The sequence below is a fragment of the Rhinolophus hipposideros genome (genome assembly GCF_964194185.1).
Source record: "Rhinolophus hipposideros genome assembly, chromosome: 22".
NCBI classification, from domain to species: domain Eukaryota; kingdom Metazoa; phylum Chordata; class Mammalia; order Chiroptera; family Rhinolophidae; genus Rhinolophus; species Rhinolophus hipposideros.
In genome coordinates, this window is record NC_138068.1 from 9,871,508 (window position 1) to 9,897,570 (window position 26,063).

The 26,063-nt window shown below is 47.8% G+C and overlaps 1 protein-coding gene across 5 annotated transcripts in view; it reads left to right on the forward strand.

Annotated features, from left to right (window-relative positions):
- The window catches only part of KCNB1 (potassium voltage-gated channel subfamily B member 1), an 85,159-nt gene extending 59,296 nt beyond the window's left edge, over positions 1 to 25,863 (forward strand). For 2 of the 5 annotated variants that reach the window (XM_081033207.1, XM_081033208.1), the window contains exon 3: positions 15,143 to 21,122. In XM_081033207.1, the coding sequence (XP_080889333.1) occupies positions 15,143 to 17,128 (1,986 nt within the window). In that variant the 3' untranslated portion in view covers positions 17,129 to 21,122. Of the gene's footprint in view, positions 1 to 15,142; positions 21,123 to 21,157 lie in introns of those variants that run through there. The other 3 variants (XR_013992250.1, XR_013992251.1, XR_013992252.1) reach the window with 3 other exon arrangements.
- Positions 25,864 to 26,063: the final 200 nt, after the last annotated feature.

The window sequence follows — 26,063 nt, forward strand, 5'->3', positions numbered from 1 at the left end:
TATTGGCTCGTGCAGTTGGAAAGTCCAGAAGTAGCTCTGGCTTCTGGCCCAGATACACACAGACCTTTGAACTATGTTCTTAGGACTTGTCACTGCAACTCAGTCTCTCTCCATCTTTTGTCTCTGCCTTCCCCTGGGTGGGCTTCACTCTCAAGTAAACGCTCTAGGTTTCCAGACTTCCAATCTCACAGCTAGACAGTCCTCCTAAAAGGAGAACTCCGCCTCCCAAGTAGTTATAGCCAAAGCCCCAGGGCTTGTTTTCATTGGCCATTTTGTATCACATGTTCATCCCTCAGCCAATCACCTTGGCCAGGAGGGTTGGAATATGCTGGAGGTAGAGTGGTGTATCAGAACAGGAGGAAAGAGACTTGCACCAGTGGTAGGGGCAGGTAAAAATGACAGAGGTGTTCTGAGGATAGGGAACAGCCCACCCATAGAAGTTAAAAGATGGAGCAGATCAGGGTTCAAATCTCAGCTCTGCTACGTGCTAGCTGTGTGGCCTTCAGCAAAGTACTTAACTTCTCTGTGACTCAGTTTCCTTGTCTGTAAAATGGTACAACAATAATAGACGGTTTTGAGTAGTAAACAACTTACTGCTTAGATCGTGGCCTGGAACATAGTAAGTGCTCAATAAATGGAGGTAATAGTACCAACTCATGATTTGTGAGAATTAAAGTCCCTTCCCTCTGCCGGATGCCCCTCTCCCAGATCTTCATACAGCTGGATCCTTATCCTTCAGGCCTCACGTCAGATGTCACCTCCTCAGAGATGCCCTCCCTGACCACCATAGCTAACAATACCTCCCTGCACCCAGTCTTTTCTAGCTCATTAGCCCATTTTCTTGCCTTTGCAGTATCTGAGATGACCTTCTTAATTTCTGTTTCCTGATTTAATATCTGCTTCCCCCACCCAAATGTCAGTTCCCTAAAGACAAGGTCTGTCTTGGTCACTGCTGTAACCTATAAACGTTTGCTGAATGAAACAATGAATCCCTTTTCTGCCCTGACACAATGTTGTTGTATAGCATTATCTCCATCGTAAAGGACTCTAGGACAGAGATGCAGGCAGCGGGAGGGATACAGAGATACTTCCCAAACTGGCAGGGGTGGAGGGTTGGGAAGGATCCCACCATCTGCCCTTAGAGGAGGGCTCCCTCTGTCCCTGACTTTGTGGAGGGTCTCAGCTCTGGGTGGCCTTTGGGAAGCTGGGGCGTCCACCTTGACATGGATCATCCCGCCGAGGTCAGGATAAAACCAGCAGGATGATATGCTCAGGCCTCAGATTATACATTCGTACACATCCGGCTGCTTAGCCGAGATTAGTGCAGACACCACGCCCATCCTGTGCAGGCCAGAGACAGGGACCCAGGAGGACGGATTACCGGCTGCCTGTCCCTCCCACTTCTCAAGCCTGTCCTGCCCTGGAGAAGCCTCATGACTCATCGGAGACTGGGCCGGGCTGTGGCCAGTGTGACGATAGTTTATGTGCTTTTTCATTACTATTTATTGAACGCCTACTGTGTACCCGGCCCTGAGCCTGGCACTTTATAGTATCTCACTTGGTCCTTCAAGAAGGAGAATGGGGCTTTTTAAAAAATTAATTTTTTAAATAGATAGTTATCAAGTACCTTCCATGTGCCGGCACAGGTCTTGGCACTGGGGATACAGAAGTGACAAAGATAGTCCTACTTTCATGGAGCCTTTAGAAGGGAAGACAGGCAATCAATGAGTAAATATTTCTAAATGCATTTCCCTGAAGAAGGAGAAGGGAAGCCATGGATTAGCGGCTGAGATCTTCTTGGCCATTGCCTGGTCCCAGGAAGGTGGTTTGTGCCCCATAACCCACAGCTGGTTGCGGGGAGCTTCCCTGTCTAGAAGAGAGCAAAATGTGGACCACTTCTCTCCATAAATGACAGACTGAATATTCTGCTGTTGTTCAAAAGTCTTCCACAGCTCCCCATGGCCTGCAGGTCTCCTCCAGACCCCTCAGCCAGCATCCTGGCCCCTCCCAGTCCTAGCTCCTCTGGCCTCTCCAGTGTGCTCCTCCCAGGCTTCCCACCTCAGGAAATGCCACCACCATCGTCCCGGTTGCTCAGGACAAACGCTGGGTCCCCTCCTTGGCTCTCCTTTCCCTCACCCTGCAGGTCTGAGCCATCAGCAGTTTGGCTAGTTTCACCTCCAAAATATGCCTTAAATCTGTCTTCTCTATTCTCGACAGCCAGAATCTCTGACCTAGACACCTGCCAGGCCTCCTCACCTAGTTTCCTGCTTTTATTCCAATCCCCCCACAGGCTGTTACCAAATGCAGCTGGAGGATCTTAAAACCTCCATTAGGCCGTGTCACTAGCCTGCTGAGAAGCCCTCTGTGGCTTGTATGGTTCTCAGAGTAAATAGGTCTTATCAGGTCTCGAAGGCTTTCCTCACTTGTCTCTTCGACCTCATCACTATCATCCCTCGCCATCCTCCCAGCTCCCAATACACTGTTCTCCTTTCTCTTCCTCTCACCTGTCAATCTCTTCTCTGCCTCCGAACTTTTGCACTTGCTCTTAACCTCTTCCTGGAACACCTTATCTCCAGATCTGCACATGCCCGGCTCCTTCACATCCCTCAAATCTCCACTCAAATGTCACCTCCTCAGAGAAGCCCTCCCAGACCACTTGAGCTAGTCACCCCTCCCCACCCCATTGTTATTTTACCCCATCACGTGGTTCAATGAGCAGAGTGGGTCATGGAGAATGGAAGGGGCTTCAGAGGTCTGGAAACAGGAGAAAACACAGCCAGGGGCTCTACGGAAGCAACTCTAGGGCTTCCCTGTAGATCAGGAACAGCAGGCCACACTATGGATGGGGAAGAGGCTAGAGCAGCCAGGATTCCATCCCACGTCCCTGATTCACTGCACCCCGTGGTCCCAGCTGCAGGCCCAGCATTCCCTAAGGAACCCATGACTGTTTCTCTGGCACAGTTTAATCCTTTCCCTCATCGCTGGCCACACTCCTAATGATTTATTTCTAGGCTTGCAAACCCAGATCCCAGCAGAGGCTAAGCAGGCATCATAAACAGCTCATGCGGGCCGCGTGTGAGATGTTAAAAGCACAGGCCTGGATGAGCTGACGTTCAGCTCCAGTCTGGGGGGTTGTCACAGAGGAACATAGCCAGAGCTTCAGATTCCTTTTGAGAAGCAAGCTGGAAATCTGAATCCAGAGGGGAAGTAAATGTTGGCAACTAATTCACTGTATGGGCCAAAGCAACCCACCCATGGGTCGGTGAAGCCCTCCAGCTGTCAGGGTGGCCTCCATTTACACTTGTCATGGCCACTCACCCTTCACTGGCAGCAAGTGGCAGGCTGTGGGGTATGCCTGTACCACCCATGATTTCATCGCTGCCTCATAAACACCTGTGTGGTAGGGACTGTTCTGACCCCCATTCTACAGATGAGGCAACTGAGGCTCAGAGAGATGACATGATTATCCATGCCAGGGCTCAGCCTGTATGTAGCACTCACTTGCATGGCCCAAAAGCTGATGGGGCTCCAAACTCGGCGCTAAGAGCTTCTACCTGCTTTGTCTGATTTCTTCTTCCAATCCTGCCCATTTCACATCAAGGAAGACCAAGGATCAGAGAGGTTAAGGAATGTACCAGAGGTCACCCCGCTGGCAAGAGCCAAGATTATAACAGCAGCTCTCACAACAGCATTTGCAAGTTAAACCCTTACTGTCTGTCCAGCTCTAATGTGAGCTTTGAAAAGTTAAAATGACTGCAGAATCCTTGACAGTACTGAAACCATAATCCGTGCAAGCTCCAACTAAGTGTAAGCCTCTAAGAAGTGCTGGGACTTTGGGCCCTTCCCTGGAAAACGTGAATTGCAGCCAGGACCCTCAGATGGCATTTTTTGGAGGGAGTGGGATCCTCCCAGCTACATCCTGGTAGCTGATTCATTTTAGTTGCCAACTCCTAAGCTTTGGTTCGTGCCAGACCCCAGCTCCTGCCAGACCCCAGCACAGTTTGGAGGGTTCTAGAAGGAATCTGGAATCTGACCAGCAGCTTGGAGCTCAGGGAGGTTCCACCTGGTGTATCTCTTTCAGTTTTCCACTCTGCCTTTCCTTGATATGTAGAGGAAGGGAACTGGTGCTTGTTGAGGACCCATTGGATGCCAGGTCCCTTCTATGTTATATCTCTGGGTGATTCAGCTGCTTCCTGGCTGTGTGATCCTTGACAAGTCACTTTACCTCCATGAATTTTAGTTATCTCGCCAGTAAAATGAAGATGAGAATTTTGTTAGCCAAGTCACTTTTTATTTGCCAGTGTCAGAAACCCAACGCAAACTGGCCTAATCAAAAAGGGGTACTGTGTGGCTCACGTTATTGGTTCATGTAGTGAGGGGAGAGAAAGAAAGAGTGTGGAGCACTCACACCCACTCTTATATGCTGGAGCCCCAAAGTGATATCTACATCATCCCCACACACAGCCCATTGGCCACAATTAGTCACATAGTTCTGCAGAGGAAAGAGAGTTCTCGGTGCGCCCAGGAAGAAGACCAGAACCAGATAGGAGTGAGTGCTCGGAGGCTCTTCACACCAGGCATACATACACTGCTTTGCCGCAGTCAAAGATCTGAGGGTTCCTTTGCCATCCCACCAAGTGGAGACACCCCATTTTCCCTCGGGGCACTTCTGCCCCCAGGAAGTCTGATACTTCCTGGGAGCAGGAGAAGTGAGCCATATCGATTCAGAGACTAAACGCCAGTAAAATTTGAGTTCTTTTACTATTTTTACACTAAAAAGTAGAATTGCCAGTGTTTCGTCACTGTTTTGGGTCTGCCTCCAATGCTTTTTAATTTTTAAAAACATCTATCCCAATTGCTTTATTCATTTTTTGTTTTATTGCGGTAAGAACACTTACCGTGACATGAACCGTCTTAACAAAACATTTAGTGTCCGATACAGTGGTTGACTCTAGGTATAGTGCTGTCTGGCAGATCCCGAGCACTTGTTCATCAAATGCCAGTACTTTCTGTCTGCACCCCAGTCCATCACAGGTGCACACACCCATGTTGGACACCATTTCCTTAGCCTGTCGTGAAGCATTTTAGAAGTTTCAAAGCATTTACCGCTTCCCCATGAGGGAGACAGGGTATCGCTCATAGACCTCGCTGTCAGGGGAGGGAATGATGGGTATTACTTCTGGGCAGTCTCGTGTGAATTCTCCATGCTGTACCTTCCCCTGCCTTTGCAAGGGTGGAGGCCATATACTGATAGGATAGAGCCACTGGATCCCTGAGTCACCACTTGGAAGAGGACAGTGCTGGAGACCCAAAAGACTCTCTGTGGATGTTGCATGAGAAAGACCAGAGATACGAAGATACTTGCCTAAGGGTGCCCAGCCAGAATTAGCAAGTAGGTCTCTCGACCACCCCCATGTCCACTTCACCTCTGTAGGAATCTCTAGTGAGACAAAACAAACTACATGAGAAACATCACTGTTAAGGCACTCAAATGTCTCTTTCTAAATGTATATTGGACTTTAACCAGCAAATGTGGCTATTGTCAGGAATGACCATTCACAGAGCCATCATTTTGACATTAGCCAGAGTGGAACCCAGTCCCAGCATCCAGACTAACATATTTGGCTTCCTTTAGCCATCCCAGCCACCTTGGCCAAGCTCACAGAGACTACCTCCCCACTCCCCATCCTGCCTGACTCGGGAGGTAAGGGGACAGGTGTGGCTCAACAGAACCTGTGTATGCTGTCCTTGCCTAACATTTCCCATACTCCTTGCTTTTTATTCAATACACTGCTCTCTGCAGCAGGAATGAACCGATGCCATTCATCACTGTTAAGGCTGACAGTCCTTTCCTCAGCTCCTCATGCTCTCAGCAAATATCGAGAATTGGCAATCACTCAAGCAGGAAGGACATTGCCCCACAATTCTCTCCACCACCTCCTCCTTCTGCAGGGACCAGAGTCAAGTCCCCCACAATCACCAGAGGCCTTATCCTCAGATGAGCAGGAGGTTGTAATGTCACTAGCTCCCAGAATTCCTGCTTTGGCAAGGCTCATGGCCTGTTAGGAAGATGTTGCCCAACCCAGAGCTCATTGGGAAGAGTCAGGTCACCTAGAGGAGATGGCTACAGTGAGAGCATATGTTGAACACCATAACCCAGACCTCAGGATGCTGGCATAAGAAAGGTTCTCAGGTGTTAAGAAATAAAGAGGGGCTTCAGAATCTAATAGATATGGTTTTAAACCCTGCCTCTGCCACTTCTCTAATTGTCAGAAGGATGCTGTCTTTCTAAGCCTTGGTTCCCCCAATTATAAAATGGGCGAGGGAACACAGCACAACCTGCAGGTTGTTTTCAGGATGAAATGAGATCGTTCGTTCCATAAATAGGTATTAAGCACCTACTGTGTGCTCTGAGGATTCGAGATTGAGAAAAAATCAGACTCAACCCCTGCCCTAAACTTGCTTACATTCTACAGAGGTGGACATCATTGTAAAATTGCAAGTTGGACAGCGTTGTGAAGAGTAGGATATGGTACTAAGAGAACCTGCAGTTGGCGATTTGACCTGGTCAGGAAGGTTAGGGATGGTTTTCCTGAGGAGGTTATGCCAGAGCTGACACAAGAAGGGTGAGTAAGAGTTAACCAGGCAGCGTGGAGGGAAAAGCATTCCAAGCAGAAGGAACAGCATGGGCAAAGGCCCTGTGGCAAGAAGGATCGTGGAGACTATGAGGGACCAAAGGAAGGCTAATGCGCCTGAGCTGAAGGGCAGAGGGGACTGGAACACAACCAGGCTGGAGAGTTAGACAGAGTATAGACTGACTGTTACATGAGATCCCAAAATACAATGGCTTAAGCAAGATAGATGTTATGAGGCAGACCAGAAGTTGGTAAACTTTTTCAGTAAAGGGCCAGTGTAAGGCTGGGATTAGCTTCTGTCTCAGATCCAAGATAGTTTCTCCAGCTCTGCTCATCACAACTGCTTCCCAGCCAGCAGGAAAGAAGAAAAAGAGAAAGGACGGGCATCATTCCTGTTCACATTCCATTGGCCAGACTTAGTCACATGGCCACATCTAACTGCAAGGGAAGCTGGGAAACACGACGGTATTCTGAGTGGCCCTGTTTCCAGCTCAAACTCTATTATAATAGAAGAAGGAAGAATAGATATTGGGGACATCTAGTGTTTTCTGCCACAGTGGGCCAGAGTGGCTTGGGGGAGACTGGAAAGATGTCCTTTTGCAGTGGTCCGAAGGGAGGTGATAGTGGTTTGGGACATGGTGGTGGCTTGCAGGTGAGAGAATGAAACAGATCTAAAGATGTGTGTGAGCCAGATTGGTGACAGACTGGATATGGGGGCAAAGAATAGAGTGGGGTGTGGCAAGTGTGACCCCTAGGTTCCTGGCTTGTACAATTGATGCAGATCTTGTCTGGAAGGTTCTTTATATATGGTAGCAGGTCAGTTAGTGGTTGCTGTCTTCAGAATTGCATCAGTTTAGGATTGCAAACCCAATGCCTACAGAGACCTGACAGATATGGAAAGGAGTGAAGGGGCCTATGGCAAACTAGTGGGCCATGCCCACGGCAGCTGGCTCTTAAGCGCCAGCCAATGGTTGCCATCTGGGATGGAGGTTGAGTGTAGACACATCATCTGATTTACCCAGGGAGTCTGAAAATCTGGATTTTTGTGTGAAATCTCCCAGTTTTGAAACTTGGGCAAATAAGTAAAAATGAATTTCTCAGCCCAACACCTCTGGTTGATAATTTCCTGGGACAACCCCAGCAATGCCAAAGCACCTCGTTTCCACCTTTGTGACTCAGTTGCCTTCTCGTGGTAAAGGCCACTGTTGCCCGCTCACTCCAAGGCCTCTCTCAGTTGTCCAAGCACACAGATCCCTGAATTCCTCTCCCTTTGTGTCCAGGAGCGCCCCCTGCAGGCTCCTGACTTGAATTTCTCATTAACCCCCAACCTGTGGCCACTTACCTGTAGGACAGGAGGGCAAAACCATCAGCCTGCTCCCAATCCCCTTAATCGGATCAACACCAGTGACCCTTATAATGAAAACTCCCTGGCTGTAATCTCCCGGTAAAGCTGGGGGAAGCGGAAACGCCATAAAAGGAGACAAAGGTTTGATGGCCCAGAGGCCGCTTCCTCCTATGCCCTTGAAAACATCTTGGGAGACTCCCAGACCTAAGATGGAGTCCCGGTTCTACCACTTCCAAGTTGTATGGTCCTGGAAAAGTCACTTCATTCTCTGAGCCTCTATTTCATTCACTTGCTTGTTCACTCATTTTTCAACTATTTAGGAAACACCTATCCTGTGCCAGGTACTGTTTTGTGAGCTGGGGATGCAGTAATGCAAGACAGAACCAGTCTGGGCCCTCAGGGATCTCACGTTCTCTTGTGAGATACAGGGGAGACTATTCCAGCTCAGCGAGATCAGTGCTATGATGGGAGAAGCTCGGGGGCTGTGGGAGTCCAGAAGACGGCCGTACCCCACCCAGACCTGAGGGTCAGAGAAAGCTCCCTGGAACAAATGGCCTTGAGCTGAGGCCTCAACAGGGTGTGGGAATCATCTAGGAGAAGTGGGGGAGGAAGGTCACTCTAGGCAGAGGGAATAGCATGGGCGAGAATCTGGAGATATGAGCAACCATGGTGCTACGGCTTGGGAACTGTAAGTGGTTTTGCCAGGCTTCAGTATGAAATATGCAATGGGAAATGCAGGAAATGATCAGAGAAGAAAAAGGTGGTCTTACTCTGAAATCCAAATCTCTTTATCATACCTCATCAGGTCCTCCTGCCTCTCCAACCTCATCTCCTTCCACTCTCCCCTTTGCTCACTCAGTCCCAGCCACACTGACCATCTTTCTGTTGCTCTGCATGCCAACCTGATTCCTACCTCAGGGCCTTTGCACATGCTGTCCTTCTGCCCAGAATGCTCAGATATTCCAATAACACATTCCTTATCCTGAAGTCTCAGCACCCAAAGCACCTCCTGAGAGAGGCCTGCCCTGACCACCCAGCCTCATGTGAACACCCCCAGTGCTTCTTTACTGATACCCCCAGGTTGCTTTTCTCAGTAACATAGCAGACAGCACTAACTATCATCATCTTGCTCCTGGAGTCCAGGGAAATTGTCTTTCTTATCCATGCTGCATCCCCAGCAACTAGCATAGCACTCAGTAAGTGCTCAATAAACACATGCCAACTAAACGCAGAGGAGTTGGGACTTGCTCCAAGAGCATGGGGAGCCATCGCAAGGTTTACAGCAAGGCTCCTGCTTCTTTCCTGTGACCTGTCAACATGGTTGTGAGGATTAAAGGCGATGGGATACTCTTTATGGAAAGCAGCTTTTTATATAACTTTATTGAGGCTTATTTTACATACCATACAATTCACCCATTTCCAGTGTGCAAGTCAGTTGTTTTTTTAGTAAATCTTCCAAATTGTGCAACCATTACCCTCAATCAGTTTCAGGACATTTTCCTCATCCCAATGAGATCCCTCATGCCCATTAACTGTTAATCCTATCCCCACCCTGGCAACCACTAATTCGCTTTCTGTCTCTATAGAGTTGCTTTACCTGGACATTTCATAAAATGGAATCGTACAGTATGGGACCTTTTGTGTCTGGCTTCTTTCACTTAGCATAATGTTTTGGCGGTTCATCCATGCTGTGACACATATCATTACTTCGATCAATCCCTTTTGTGGATGCATAATACTCATCGTATGGCTATAGACAGCGCAGTTTGATTTTGTAATCCTTAGTTGATGGACACCTGGGTTGATTCCACTTTTTGGCTATTACGAATAACACTGCTATGAGCATGCACGTGTATGAAAAGCAGTTTGCAACCCCCAAATACTAGCTACAGCTCTCAGCTTGCCGGAGCTTCTCGTGTCACTGTACGAATTTAACCCCAGTGGGCTGTGTGACCATGAACGAGTCACTTCCCTTTTTTGCTTGAGTCTGCCCATCTTCCAGAGAGGAGCCTGGGCCCTTTTCTGCAGGAACATTCTGTGCCTCGTCCACATTCCTGGAAGAGCAGGGGATTGTACAGAGGAAATGACCAACAGTCTGTGCTGATTGCCAAAGGTGGACATCCCTGTGATTAGTCCTCAGAGCCGACAATTAGGATGAGAAGGGTCTGGCTTTTCCCAGATCTCTTCTCCTGGAAGACCAAAGCCACCTCCCCCATTCGGTGCAGACCAACGGGCTTCAGGATCCAGAACCTCCTTGCAGGGAGGGAATTTGGGGATAGCCTCTAAGTCTCCAGTCCTGGCTCCTGCCTCTGCTCCACGGGTTCCTGGAGTCCTGCCCAAACCTGATTGGGCTCAGATCCCAGGAAAGCAAGGCTGGAAATGCAGAGGCCTGGTCAGGGGCCTGAACCGAGGCCAAAAATACTCAAGGTACTGGCTGGTCCGCCACTCCTGGGGCCCATCCCAGAGACCAGATCAACACTGTTCACTTGGGTTTGAGGCTGTTTATAGAATGTCTGCTGCCTTAGCCAGGCCCTGAGGTCTGTAAACCTAGTCCTGGACCTCCAAAAACAACCTGTCTGGGGTTGGGAGTAGGGCTGACAATAAATTACCCAAATAGTAACTTGATAACGTATTATATATTAAGTGGCTGTTATGTGATAAAAGCTCAATTACTTTCATTTTAGAAGTAAGAAAATGGAGGCTCAGAGAGGGGAAGTGACTTGTCCAAGGACACACAGCCAGGGAATAATAGTGTCAGGACTCAAACCCAAATCCCAAACCAACTTATAAATCAGTGTAAGTCTGTGGAGTAATAAAAGCAATAAAAGCTGACCTAAGGGCCTTATGAACTCATTGAATTCTCATTGCAGCCCTGCAATGACATACACCCCCATCTTACAGGTGAGAAAACTGAGGCACAGACGGTTTAACTCACATTAGGAAGTTCCCCAGCTAGGAAGTGTGGCCCTGACTCTAGGGGATCTAGAAGAGAGAACAATCTTGTGAGCAGCGCCAGGAGGGGTGGGTCAGGGAAGACCCTCAGGCTGCATTGCTGTACATGTTATTTGATGGTTTCGTGTGCACTCATGTGCGTACACACACACACACACACACACACACACATCAGGAAAAGGGCCTGATGTGTTCTGACCCTCCCAACCCAACCCTGAACAGCAGGTGCCCCGCCCCCCAGGACCCACAGGGGCCTCTGCCCCCCTTTTCTTCTTTCCTAGGCTGAGAGGAGGGGGGAGGGCACATTCGCAGGTACAAAGGGGGTACCCACCTTAGAACAACAGCCCTAAGGAGTATATAATGGCTGGGTGCATAATTCATGCGTTGGTCTGTTGGCAGACATCAATTATGTGGGCCTTCCCTGGAGTTGTCTGGGGTTAGAAATTGCAGCAGGCTTCCCCTGCCAGCCTCTGGGGGAAACATGACCTCCCAGCTCTTAAAGGAGCAGACCCCCCAGGGATCTGCTCCTTCTCCAGGGGGCTCCCTCTTAGCAGGAATCAGCGGCTGCAGCAGCAACCTTGGGGCTCAGCCCAAGGCCCTGGCTGGCTGCCCCATAACGTCAGACCCATTCTGTGCCTACTTAGCTAGCCCTGTGCTAGTAGTAGCTACATATGCACAATCTCCTTTCCCTCCACTCCACCCCTACAACTTACGTGGGGTTGACTATCAGTATATCCCAGGGTTTCTCAACCTTGGTACTATTGACATTTGGGGCTGGATAATTCTTCATTGTGGGGCCGTCTTGTGCATTGTAGGACATGTAACAGCGTCTGGGGCTTCCACCCACTGGCTGCCAGTAACATCCCTTCCCAACTTGTGACAACCCAAAAATTTCTGTAGAATTTGCCAAATATCCCCTGGGGGTCAAAATCATCCCCAGTTAAGAGCCACTGTTACATCCACATTTTACAAATAAGGAAACTGAGTCCAGGAAGCTTTCAATGCCCAAAGACACCCAGCCGATAAATGGCAGAGCTGGAATCTAGCTCCTAACCTCAATGTAGGAATTCCCAAAGTGTGCTGCCAAAATGCTTTATTCCAATGATCACATATTTGTTTTAATGAATATTTAATACATATATCTCTAGCATGCAGAAGCAGCAGTTTATTTTAGCCTAAAATGAGCATAAAATTAAATAAAGAAGGTGAGTGGGGTTTGTTTATTTTATTTTATTTTTGTTTTACTATTCAAGGAAGAGTAGACTAAATAGCAGAACACATACAATACGATGTCAAAACCAAGCAAAATGAAACAATAATTTGTCTAGGCATGTATATATTGGTGTTAAACATTATACCGAAAAGCAAAAGGATGGGAAAGAAATCTGATGATCGCTGGGGTGGGAAGGACGCACGGGAAGTGTCAGTGTTATTGTGATGTGCTCTGTTTCTTAACGTGGGTGGTGGCTTCACAGGTGTTCGATTATGGTTTGTAAATACAGTATATATAAGTTAGATCTACTTTTGTACATATCAGATACTTCATTTTATAGTGATTACAGAATTTGTCTTGTTCGATGAGTGTAAATCAAGAAAGTAAAACTCAAGAGCTCTTTTTTAAGACATGGGACATGTGGGACATGACTAGAGCAAAAAAAAAAAAAATCAAGACGTTGGTAGAACTGAGGCTGGGGAAACACTACATCCCGTAATGCTCCCTTTCCTATTCTGAGCTGGCCTAGAAACACCCCAGAGCTGTCTTGCTGGCTGTGGTGTCCTCAGTGCGTCACATATACGAGATCAATAAATAGTTGCCAAATTAAAAACTGAATGCAGGTCCTGACCCTTTCACTCGTAGCTCTGCGAACTTGAGCAGCAGCCAACGAACAGTTTGGGAGCGTGGCGAGGTGCTGAGCGTGCAGAGATAAGCCTCAGAGCTCAGCCCTGTCCTGTTTAGAGCTCTCAGATACTGGGCAGCGATGGACACACACACCCTGTAACGGGACGTGTGTGATATGTAGCCCAAGGTATGGCAAAATGACAAGGGAGCTCAAAGGATGGAGTGGCCAGCCCTGCCTGGGGAAAGTAGGGACGACTTTAGAGGGGACAGGGTGGAGCACATGGTTGGGTTTTAAAAGATGGATTAGAGTTTACCGGGCGGAAAGGAAGAGGCACAGATATGCAGAATTGACCAATAGTCATGTGTGGCTATAGAAACGTGAAGTTTGGGAACCTGTGGCAGGAGAAGCCAGAGAGGGGACAGTCAAATGCAGAGAGACTTGACAACCATGTGTCCTGATTGGGGAGTCACTGCAGGGGACAGAAGCTTCTCACACTCACCTAAGCCGTGTTTATGTACAGGATACAGCAGACTGTTCCAGAACAAGAACAGGAAGCAAAGACTAGCTAAGCCACTTGGAAGTGGGGTGGTCTGGGCTAACGGGTGGTGTGGGCTGAGACATTCCCCCAGGGTGATAACTGGCATTCATCAGACACTCACGAAGAGCTGCTGGAAACTACCCTAAGTGCTTTGCATGTCTTAATGCATTTCGTATTCACAGCAACTCTCTGAATACTGTTAATACTGATAATACTGTTATTATCATCCCATTTTGCGGATGAGGAAACTAAGGCATAAAGAGGTTAAATAACTGGCTGAAGGTAAGGAAGCAGCAGAGCTGGGACTTGAACCCAAAATAGCTTGATACGAGAGCCCAAGCTCTTAACTGCTGCCCTCTACACCCTCTCTTGAATTTCCAATGTCCTCACTCCTCCTTCTCTCTGCCCCTTCCCTTTATGCTTGGGCGTTTCTCAAAGGTTTGGCTTTCTCTGATTTTCTTTTTAATTGCTTCTCTGTCCCCTACAACTTGAGAGACACTTGCTTGAATCTTGGGCTGATCACGAAGCTGGCTGAAGCCTAGATTGTACTTGACCATTTAATTCGGAGTCTCACCCTCCCATAATCCATTCACCTCCCTGGATCCCTGAGCTCAGAGTTTGAACAGTGGGTTGGCTGAGCCCAGCCTGGATTTTCTGTCTATCTCTGGGCCAGTCAGCAGCAGCCAGGATCAAATGGTACATGCATGGTGACCAGCCCAGCCCTTCAGCAGGAGCAGCAGAAGGAGAGGGCAGGTCTTTGAGAAGAGGGGGCAGGAGGGCTGATAGACAAGTTTAAGGGTTTAAATTTTGTCCTGAAGAGTCCTAGAAATGTATTAAGCAGGAGAGTGATGTGATTGGATTTGTATTTTTGAAAAAAGACCTTCAGAGCAATTTGGTACATCTGCTTACATTTCTGTATAAACTGCAGGCTGGGCTAGTTTCTATTAATTTCAACGTTAATTTCCAACATCCAGTAAGCCCTTTCTCTGGCCCAAACCATCTTCTTGATCCAGGGGACACAAAGGTAATTAAACTGTGGTCTTGAGCCTCAAAAAGTCCATAGTCCCAATCGTAAGTTAATAACATGGATTCTGGATATCTATGCCTGCCTGGGAATCACCTGCAAAATCTTGCGTGTCTAGCAAAAGGGCCCATAGCTTTCGTCTGATTTCTAACATGGCCTTAAGTTAAAATCCCATCTTTGCCACTTAACTAGCTTTGGAAGCTGAAGTTTTTTCATCTGTTCATTGGAGATGCAATACTTACTGGGGGTTTTGTTAAGAATGAACTAAGGTACTGTGTGGAAAGTGCTTATAAGCACAATGCCTAGCATAGAATGAACACCTAGTAAAGGGTGATTATTTTTATTATCATTAGCATCATGTCGTGAAAGCAGTACCCCACCCCATAATAGTTATGAACCACTGGTCAGCAAACTGTGCAGCAAGTCAAATTCATCCACTGCCTCTTTTTGTCAATAAAGTTTTATTGAAACACATCTACACCCATCCATTTATATATGATCTAGGGCTGCTTCCACACTACAAGCCTAAAATATTTGCTATCTAGCCCTTCCTAGAAAAAGTTTGCCAACCCCTGGGCTAGATCATTTCAATGCTCTGAACCAGTTTCCACATAGGCACAATAAATGGATTTGAATAAATTATCTTTTTAGCTCAGCTGTCCGATCATTCAGTGACTAGTGAAATGTGAAATGCTGCTGAACATTGAGGAGCTTCCTGCAGCTTCCTGCAGACCCAGGTATTAGAGTGATCACGCTGTTCATGGTTGATAACTAAATCCCACTTTTTCTCCAACTCTCTTCTCGCAGATCCTTGCCATAATTTCCATCATGTTCATCGTCCTATCCACCATTGCCCTGTCACTCAACACGCTGCCTGAGCTGCAGAGCCTTGATGAGTTTGGCCAGGCCACAGACAACCCCCAGCTGGCTCATGTGGAGGCCGTGTGCATTGCCTGGTTCACCATGGAGTACCTGCTACGGTTCCTGTCTTCGCCCAAGAAGTGGAAGTTCTTCAAGGGCCCACTCAACGCCATTGACTTGCTGGCCATCCTGCCATACTATGTCACCATCTTCCTCACAGAGTCCAACAAGAGCGTGCTACAGTTCCAGAACGTCCGTCGCGTGGTCCAGATCTTCCGCATCATGAGGATTCTCCGCATCCTGAAGCTCGCCCGCCACTCCACCGGCCTCCAGTCCCTGGGCTTCACGCTGCGGAGGAGCTACAACGAGCTGGGTTTGCTCATCCTCTTCCTTGCCATGGGCATCATGATCTTCTCCAGCCTTGTCTTCTTTGCAGAGAAGGATGAGGAGGACACCAAGTTCAAAAGCATCCCAGCCTCTTTCTGGTGGGCTACTATCACCATGACAACTGTTGGGTATGGAGACATCTACCCCAAGACTCTCCTGGGGAAAATTGTGGGGGGACTCTGCTGCATCGCAGGGGTCCTAGTGATTGCACTTCCCATCCCCATCATTGTCAACAACTTCTCTGAGTTCTACAAGGAGCAGAAGAGGCAGGAGAAAGCAATCAAGCGGAGAGAGGCTCTGGAGAGAGCCAAGAGGAATGGCAGCATTGTATCCATGAACATGAAGGATGCTTTTGCCCGCAGCATCGAGATGATGGACATTGAAGTTGAGAAAAATGGAGAGAACATGGGGAAGAAGGACAAAGTACAAGATAATCACTTGTCGCCCAACAAGTGGAAATGGACAAAGAGGACACTCTCTGAAACCAGCTCAAGTAAGTCCTTTGAAACCAAGGAGCAGGGATCACCTGAGAAGGCCAGATCATCTTCTAGTCCTCAGCACCTGAACGTCCAGCAGTTGGAAGACATGTACAATAAGATGGCCAAGACCCAATCTCAGCCCATCCTTAATACCAAGGAGTTAGCAACACAGAGCAAACCAAAGGAAGAACTTGAAATGGAGAGTATCCCCAGCCCCATAGCCCCTCTGCCCACTCGTATAGAAGGGGTCATCGATATGCGCAGCATGTCGAGCATAGATAGCTTCATTAGCTGTGCCACAGACTTCCCTGAGGCCACCAGATTCTCCCACAGCCCTTTGGCCTCACTCCCCAGCAAGACTGGGGGCAGCATGGCCCCAGAGATGGTGTGGCGGGGAGCTCTGGGCGCCAGTGGTGGTAGGTTTGTGGAGGCCAACCCCACCCCTGATGCCAGCCATCACTCTACTTTCTTTATCGAGAGCCCCAAGAGTTCCATGAAAACCAACAACCCCTTGAAGCTTCGAGCACTGAAAGTCAACTTCATGGATGGTGATCCCAGTCCATTGGTCCCCGTTCTGGGGATGTACCACGACTCTCTCAGGAACCGGGGGGGTGCGGCAGCTGCCGTCGCTGGACTAGAATGTGCCACACTCTTGGACAGGCCTGTGATGAGTACGGAGTCCTCCATCTACACCACAGCAAGTGCTAGGACACCCCCCCGGTCACCTGAGAAACACACAGCAATAGCATTCAACTTTGAAGCGGGTGTCCACCAGTACATTGACGCCGACACAGATGACGAAGGGCAGGTGCTGTACAGTGTGGACTCCAGCCCTCCCAGGAGCCTCCAGGGCAGGACCAGTCCCAAGTTCAGTGTCGGGACGAGATCGGAGAAGAACCACTTGGAAAGTTCGCCCTTACCCACCTCCCCTAAGTTTTTAAGGCAGAACTGTATTTATTCCACAGAAGCATTGACTGGAAAAGCCCCCAGTGGTCAGGAAAAGTGCAAACTTGAGAACCACATCTCCCCCGATGTCCACGTGTTGCCAGGGGGAGGAGCCCCTTAAAGCACCCGGGGTCCGAACATCTGAACTGCGGGGAGTACTGCTCAGCTTACCTGCCACAGAGCTTTTCTGCATGAACTCTGAAACAGAAAGGCTCTGCCCAGAAAGAAGAGACAGACTCCAGAGGAAACTCCCTAAGACTCTGAGAGTCACGACAGGTCCATCGGAATGAAGCTGGCTAAGCCATAGGATATGGCGCCTCCTTGTAACAACTCCACTGCCCTCTTGGGGAGATGACACGAGCAGAACTCGCAGCCGCCACTACCACATTCTAGACATAACCAAGGCCACCTACTCCCCATTCTTCTCTCGTGGCTCTATCACAGCCTCTGGGAGCAACACCTCCATCCCTCTGGCTTCCGCTGGAGAAGGATGCTGGAACGAGTGGCCGGTATTGAAAGAGGGGGCTGACCAATTTGGTTTTGGGTGTTGCCTGGCCACCTCTAGGAACTCCTCTCCATCACCTCCTGGGTGGATCCCCCTGTTCGAAGGCTACAGGGAATGCTTGTGTCTGCACCACAAGCCATGATCCCAGCGCAAAACCCTTACTCAAACGTCTTCATTGACTTCAGTATTTCGTAGTACCTGAGATTTTATTTTGAGATATCATCAGGGTGAGTTGCACCACTTGTACTCAATTCTAATTGCCCTCTGGCAACCTGGGAAGGGTTCAGAAGGCAGGCACTCAGCCAATAGTCTGAACTCTGAGTATTGCTTGAGGGTTGTAGAAGGAAAACGTTTTCTGTACGTCACTAGTATAGACTCAAAAGATATGCAAATATGTCAAATATGCAAAAGAAATAGTTTATTCCAAAAGACTGTATGTTACTGAAGAACAGAATAAAATCTGATTTTTTTTATTTACTTATTTATTTTTTACCTGCAAAATGAAAGAAAGACAAAAATCCTCAATTGAAATGCCCAGTTCAGACTTTTGAATACTTCCTGCTGCGGCAGGGAAAGCATCTACTAGAATAGCAATTTGGGTTTGTTTCCTGTGGTATTCAAGTTAAAATGAAAAACACTTTATGTCTTTCAAAAATAGGTTCTACCAGGGACAGTGTCAACATCTTGCACTTTAAAACAAGCACTATTTCCCGCGGGCCACTTTTTGGGACTACAGGTGGGTTGATGCTACGTGCCTGTGTCTGGCCACAGTGGGTGACATTGTGCTGGTATTGCTGTCTGCTGTGTCCGTCTGTGGGCACCTTCGCTGCCCCTCTGGAGCTTCCTGTTTCCCCACTTGCAAGGAGGGGTCCTTGGCCTTTGAGTGGGGCTGCTCAGAAAGTCATGTGTACAGGAAACATGCACATCTCAGAAGAATACAATAGACAGTTGGACTTGGGGTGTTTTCCTCTGTTCTTTCTTGTCAACCAGCTGTTGGTGTGTTTTCAGTGTCCCTGTCTGTATTAAAGGCTCCGCTCTCCTTTCCGCAGCCATCAATGCAGCCAGTACAGACAAAAGCAATAAGTATTTGTGTGCATTGTGAGCGGTTCCGGTGTATTTCTTGGTGTTGGTCTTCCTGTCTTAGTTTGAGGAACGGGCGTTGGTTTGCTTGGACTGCAGTCCGACGGCACGGTGTTGCTGGCTAGTTCTCAGTCCAGTAACTTTGGGTTGAGCCACTGGTTAGCATGATGCCACGCTGTTGGCCCATCCGTCAGTACAGATGACATGTTATTGATCTGCCTGTTTTTAGGACAATGGACTGATGTTGTTCTCTTAATATGATTTTGATGGATGATGTCCCAAGTAGTGTAGATCTGTCAGTCCTCAATTGTAACAGGGATATGTCTTCCCAATGGAACAAAACATGCTATCATTCAGCTGTCCTTCATACAATATGTTACTGGTCTGCCTGTTGGTACAATGGCACAATCCACCTGTCAGTACGCCAAATCACAGAGTCATTCTGCCTGCCCTCCTTACAGTGGCATGAGGTTGGGCCACCTGTCACAGGTATGATGACACGCGGTCATTCCACCACCCTTAAACATGCGTGTTCTCTGCTGAATATGCACCCAGGTCACACTGCTTCTCAGCGTCTCCAAGGACTGTGGATCCCTCCAAGAGGGGACAGTCCTGTTCCTTGCTGCATTAACAAAGAAAATGCATGCCCAAGTATCTTGACTCTTCCGAGGTATCTTCAGAGTACTCTGACAGCAAATGCCAAGGGACTGAAGGGACAGAGAGAGTGTGAGGTCATCCTGTGCTAGTGACACACCAGAGAAAGGAGGCAGCAGCACTCCCAGGGGGCTTTGCCGAGCACACAGTGCGGGCTGGGGGCTTATGGAGGAATGGCCAAGGGACAGTCCTCCCGGGGCCATTTCACGTGTTTCTTCTTTGTTTTCGTCACCATTTATGTCCGCCATCAGCACAAATGTGAAAATTCAGGGAAAACAAACAAATGCTTTTTGATAAAAGTAAATAGTTGTGATTTCTGATTCAGATATTTTTAGAGCTGATGCTATCTGTAAAAATTAATAATATTAATAATAATATAGTCTATTTTACATATCAGGAAAGTGAACATGTTGAAATATAGCCATATATAGTGAGAAGGAACTTACCACCCCTTCTTCAAATCAAGGCATTTCATTTGTTGGTTGAAGCAGACGAGAAATGTACAGATTGAAAATGATTTTTCTTTGTGTTTTTTTTTTAAACTAATAACCAATTGGTGCAACTCTCCTTGTAACCAAAGGCCCTTTCTGCCTTGTGTGGTCACACAGGACTTAGCCCTTCCTTCCTTGTGTATTTTGTCTGACCTTAAAGTAGCATTTTATTGAGTCACTTTTGAAGGACGAATTCAGAAGTATTAAGAACCTACCTTTTCAGGCTTAATAGCCAGAGCCCTACAGAGTTCTTATAGAAACAGAATAATTGAAACTCAGCATACACTATGCTTAGAAAGTATTGCGTTTTGTTTTGGGGTTTTTTTTCTTTTATATGTATTGTGGGAATATAGCTTTTATCCTGTGCCCGATTCAAAATAGAGTGCTGTAAGTTTACCTAGGCCCCCTCCTGCCAAACAGGAATGTACCGAGATCTTTAATATGTGTACTCCCTGCCTGTAACTGTGTATATGCACTGGGAAATCTACCTAAGAGTCTCCACTGAGAAGCGAACCATGATCGATGGGTCTCAATGGAGGAGAGGAAAGTGATGGTACGGAGTCAGCTACTGCTTTGACTTGGTTGTCTGTGTCCCAGCCATTCCTGAACCAATGAACATGGGAAGAAAAAAAAAAAGTCAACCCAAAGAAACGAGACTAGCGGCTGGAGGTGGATGGATACCTGGTCCCTTTGGCAAACTCAGTGGAACTTGTCAAGAACCCAGCGGAACTTGCGTTCCAACTTCCACCATTATCAGAAAGGGCTAGGGACCAGGTAGATATGTGTCCCAATCACACAGGGGAGAGTCTGTGACCAGCAGACAGAGGTGGGCAAATTCTGGAGGAGTCCATTTCTTCCCCTTTTTATCTTTGGGTAAAGAAAAACAACTGGAGTTTGGTGCAGTGGATTTCTCAGTGCCTTCTTTAGGAATTTTATCTTAAGCACACTTAATGGGGAAAGAAAAAGGTGGAGAGAATATTTGTTCCCATGAAGCCCCTTTCTCTAAAAGCATTGGGGATTGAGAAGGAAGAAGATGGGAAAACAGCAAAATCCCAAGGAGGCCATTTCCTTGCAACCCATCCGACTTGCCCCTGAGAATTGCTGGTGATACAAACTTTTTCTAATTTGTTCCCAATCTTTCCACCGTGTCTTAGTAACTGTAGCCTCGTTTCTGTAGCCCCCTTTCTCTTAATAAGACTCACGTTTCTAAAGAGAAAAAAACAAAACAGTATTCTGTTCTGTAAAACTGTTATGTATTGTTGATGTTTGTAAGTATTGTATATTTCTATCTTGCTCCAAGTCATGGCTGGAGTGTCTAGTCTATGGACAAGGAGAAATTTAAAATTCACCACGGACAAGGGTCACTAAAGCCAGGTTTCTATCTCTCTCCTTTCCTTATTTCTCTGCCAACTAATCCCAGGCTTCAGCCTCCAATCAAGCAACTTGGAATCAAACGAGAGCATGGTGAAACGCCTCTAAGATTCTTGGGGAAAGGACTTTTTCTGTGGCTGCGCAGTTGGCAGGAGGAAGAAGGGGTTTGCCTGAGCCCCCCGCAGGACAGTGGAGAGCTTCCAGTCCTGAGCTGAAGATTCCTCGCCTCTCACTGCTTATATGACGACATCCAAACGCTTTCACTCAGCCTGGGTAATCCATACCAGCCCTGGCTACACCTAGAAATCAGAGTTACCTCTGCATTTCCTGTTGCCATTGTTCTGGCTCTCAAAGAATCTGATGCATGACGTCCATGCATCTCAGAGTAGTTTATTTTTCTGTTCGGAGAGCCATTGAGTGTCACTTCTGCTTTTGCAATATAGAGTAACCTCTTAGGAGGTTTGTTGTTGGTCATTATCATAGCTGATATTTTCTGGTCTTTTTCATTTACTCCCATTGCCCCTGGGGTTGCTGTTTCTCTTCTTCCCTTTGATTCTGATTTTCTGTGGGTGGGGAAAACCTTTAGGGTCTGACTTCCTCCTGCAGACGTTTCCTGACACCAGGCCTAGAGTCTGTTGACAATGTTACTTTCTTCATTCTGTCTGTGTGTTTCTCCTCTTCCTTGTTCTTACGAATCCAGGGCTCGGGTGCAGGATTAAGAGCAGGGAAAGGAGGGCTACAGACAACTTTCAAAAGCAGGATGGGATGTGGACTGGTTTATCTCATTCCCCATAGACCTTTGGGGACCTGAGGGGACTGAGTTTTTTCATCGTCCAAGATTTCAGAACCAAAAATCGCATGCCAGCCAACCTCCCGCTAGCATTTCTGAGATCCAGAACACACCCGAGCCCCGCCTGGCTGGCCTGTTGCCGTGTCCCGCACCTGCTCCCTGTGACATCCAGAGGATCTGAAGGACAGAACATTTTCTGGTTCTTGTGAATCTCTGAGAATATACTGAGCTCCAGATCTCATCAGCTCCTCATTTCAATCCATTTCCAGCAGCCTCACCAAAAAACAGTGGCCAGACAGCCAAACCCTGAGAGGACATGTCCCCAAACTCTGCCATTTCATCTCCCTTTCCCTTTCCAGCTGCTGGCTCCATGGAGTCACAGATGCATAACAAGGGCAGCTTCCACCTATCCAGACCTCAGGGAGTTTCTGGACTGTCCTGATCGTGAACTCCACCAAGCAGTTTCCAGCCTTGTAGGGGCAGGGGACATCTCACGAAGCAGGATCTTCAGCAGAAAGTAATTCTCCGTCCATCGACTCATGCAGGAAGATGAAGAAAGCTCAGATAATCTCCAACTTGCATTCATTTAGGTTTTCATATCCCACCTGCCTCCCTGTCAGTTTCAGGGCTCCCGCCTCCTCCAAGATCAGAGATCTGAGCCAAATCAGGACCCCAGATGGCAGTGAGCCATCCCCACTGGAACCACCTCAAGAGGAAACCAACTCAACTACAAATCTATTATTCTGGACTAAAAGCCTAATCAGAGCTCGCACCCTACCCTCCACCCCCATCCCCGCCCCACATTCCTGGTAATCTGGTTTGAACCAGAGCCAAACAAAACAGACAACATTTTTTAAAACTTCTGCACAAGAACAACAATAAACTTGTTTTCCCCAGTAGTTTGCTAGGTGTAATGCCCAGATAAACACCTTTGCCTGCAACTACTTTAAGCTAGAAAGAGGGTGTATAGTTTGGGTTTCCATTCACTGTCCCTGATACTGTCTTAACCTGGAATTTCAACTGAACTCCCCAAAACGTCAGCTTGAATAAATGGATTTGGGAGGGGCTCAGTAAATCAATTGGCCGCTTACCTTCACCTCTAATCCTAACTCTCCATTCCTCTCTGCAAAGATCCTAAAAAGCTCTAAAGCCTGGCTGGGATGGGGTAAAGTGGGGCGGTTCACCTGAAGAAGAAACCACCTGCCTGCAGAATAGCTGCATGTGCGTCTCTGATAGCTCCTCTTGCATGAGAGGAACAGGGCGGTCAATTTCAGGTCAAATCAAGGAAGCACTTCTAATAGGTGGGGCTACCTAACCATGGGACTTGATGCCGTGTTGGGTAATGAGCGCCTTGATGCCACAGGTGTTTCTTTAGAAGCTAGATGAAGTACAAAATGAATGTTGCAGAGGGAACCTAGCATTACATGGCAACTGGACTGAACAATCAGGGAAATTCTCTCTCCCTCTCTGTTTTCTGGGGTGTGTGTGTGTGTGTGTGTGTGTGTGTGTGTGTGTGTGTGTGCGTTGAACATCTGGGCACAGACTCAAGCCACTGAGGCAAAGGCAGGGAGTGCAGTTAGCAGAAACTCAAATGCTAGTATCTAGAGCTTCCAGAGAAGATGCCAGGTTGGGAAGGTGGCAGAGCATACCCTGTTCCCTCCTTGCTCCCTATCTTGAACAGTTTCAATGACCCTGTCAATCACCCATCCGACCAATCCCCAGTGCCCTAAGAGAAACCACATTGGGTAGGATGACGCTCACGCTACCTTCCCCCAGTCCAGTCAAGAAGCAATCCCTTCTCTGGCTGGCTGTCTCACGGTGCTTCAGTCCTTCTGTCCAGACCGTGTGTCCTCGTAGGCCTAAGGCTTTCTGTACAAGAGACACAATTATCTTTTACCCATTAGCCAGCTGCCAAATGAACAAACTGCCCAGGCAATAGCAAATGGCACCATTCCCAAAGGGCTTTTTTTTTCTCTCTGGCAAATAAAACAGGAAATCCCATTCAAATCCTTTGAAAGTCCCCACCCGATGAAGTAAGTCCAGAAGGACCAAAAGAGAGAGGCAGCTGTAATCCAGTTTTACACCAGAAACAAGTCTTCGGCTGTCTCCAGGCAAAATGCCATCTCCCACATCTGTAGCCCTTTCCCAAGTGGGTCTTGCTAGTGCGTTCTTTAAATAGAACATTGGACAAAAAGAGGGTTTAGAGTCCCCCTTAATTGTGTATGGTGGGTTTGGAAAAGGTGGGGCTTCATCCTCAGGGTGACCTCAAGTCCACATAGTGTCAGATTGTTTTGTCATCAGGTGAGGCAGGATGATAGGTTTGAATGGACAGACTGAGCAGCTGCCAGTTTCCAAGATCCCCATGAGGCTTTGTCCTGCAGGAATAGCTCAAGTTAGTGGCTGCAATGACATGACAATCCTGGAAAATGAAGAAAATTCCCAATTCTGTCCCGCTCTTGAGGGTCATGCATGGATCGCCCCCTCCTTCCTGCCTCCTTGAGCTAATTCAGGTTTGGAAAACAAGGAGGAAAGCACAAGGGAAGATGCCCAAGAGATTTGGACTTCTCCATGGCTTGGCTCATGGCCTCTGGCTTTCTCTGGTCTTTGGGTTCTCTGTTAGATGAGCTTGATCTCTGAGCTCAGTATGCCTGGTGGGTGGGGAAGAGGAAGATCAGCAGCTGCTGGGCTGGCAGCTGGCATTTTGCTCGCCAGACCTATCCTGGCTTTCATCCAAGGTCAAGGGCTGGGAACACCATTTCCTGCACCAGGAACTCAGGGTTATCTCCCGATGTATGCCCTTGGCACACAGTGGTCACCCAACCTGTGTGTGTGTTCTTTTCTTTTCTTTTTTTTTGAATGAGTGAATGTGTAAAATGATTAACTTCTGAGAGAGTGAATGATGAGTGAATGTGTGAGTGATTAGAGTTCATTAGTTCTTACCTGGCGTGAGGTATTGCTAATTGGGTAGAAAGGAGAAATGGGAGGCCCCTCCCACTGAAGCCTATAATAGCCCCACCACCATCTGTTCTTTGACTCAATCGGGGACCAGCATCATGTCCAAATTTGACATTTGTCTGCCCTAGGGGCCACGGGCTTCTCAGAGCCCGTGGGGTAACTCCAGCCTCCTTCCTACTCTCCTACTCTGCATTTTCAGCCTCACATTCTAGTTTAGCTCACACATAGCCCATAGGGAGACCAAAAAGTGGTTTTCCAATGAGCAAAGCCAAGGGTCCAAAGTAGGTGTTTTCCCTGGTTTGGGACTGGCTGGGGGCAGGAATGTGAGAGCTGACATCTGGAAACTGGATCGCATTCCCTGAGCCATGGGAGTCCCGCTGGAAAAGAGGGCCAGCCTGTCCTCCAGCTTTTAGAGCCAATGTCTTCCTATTTTCTGAGTCCCAGTGCCCCCATGATAGCATGCACCCGATCCCATTAGTTAAGACCATCTCTGTCTCCCAGGAACTGTAGTGTGAAGTGGAGGCTTTTCCGCCAGCAAAGCCATTCTGATCGCCCCGCCCATGATGGCGGCCAAGCCAATCACATTAGCCATAAATGACCAATGTCCTTAGCGCTCTTTTCTTGGGGTCATGTTCTTGGGTTCTGTTCATCTCTAATCAGTTGACGTCTCTAGTCCTTCCTGTAAAGGCAAAAATGAGCATTACACACACACACACACACACACACACACAGAAACCAAACAACAAAAACCCAGTGTCTTTTTATGCATGTGATGAGATGAAATTGTGACCTCCAGCTGCTGTCCTGTCTTGTAAAATATGTCCAAATGTTTAAGAATTTCTAAGCAAATGGTCCCTTAATGAAGTCTGCAGAGTTCAATAAAAAGGTATGGAGAAAACAAGCAGAGTGGAGTTTGTTTTCTTTTCTGAGCACGGTGTGGCAGGAGTGTGAAAATCTGTATGGGAGGCTGAATCTGAAGACCTGGAGGGGCAGCACAGGTTGAAGGAGACACGGTATGAAAATATAACTGGCTTGTCATCCCAATGTGCAAGCAGTGGTAACCCTCCCTATGCTGTACTCATGGACCAACGCCCCATTTCTGGTCATTTGGCTTTCATGTCAACGATACCTGAGTGTTCTTGGCCTTACTATCTCTCTCTCCCTCTCTCTCTCTCTAGTAAAAAAATGTATCATAATGCCTACAGGGGCC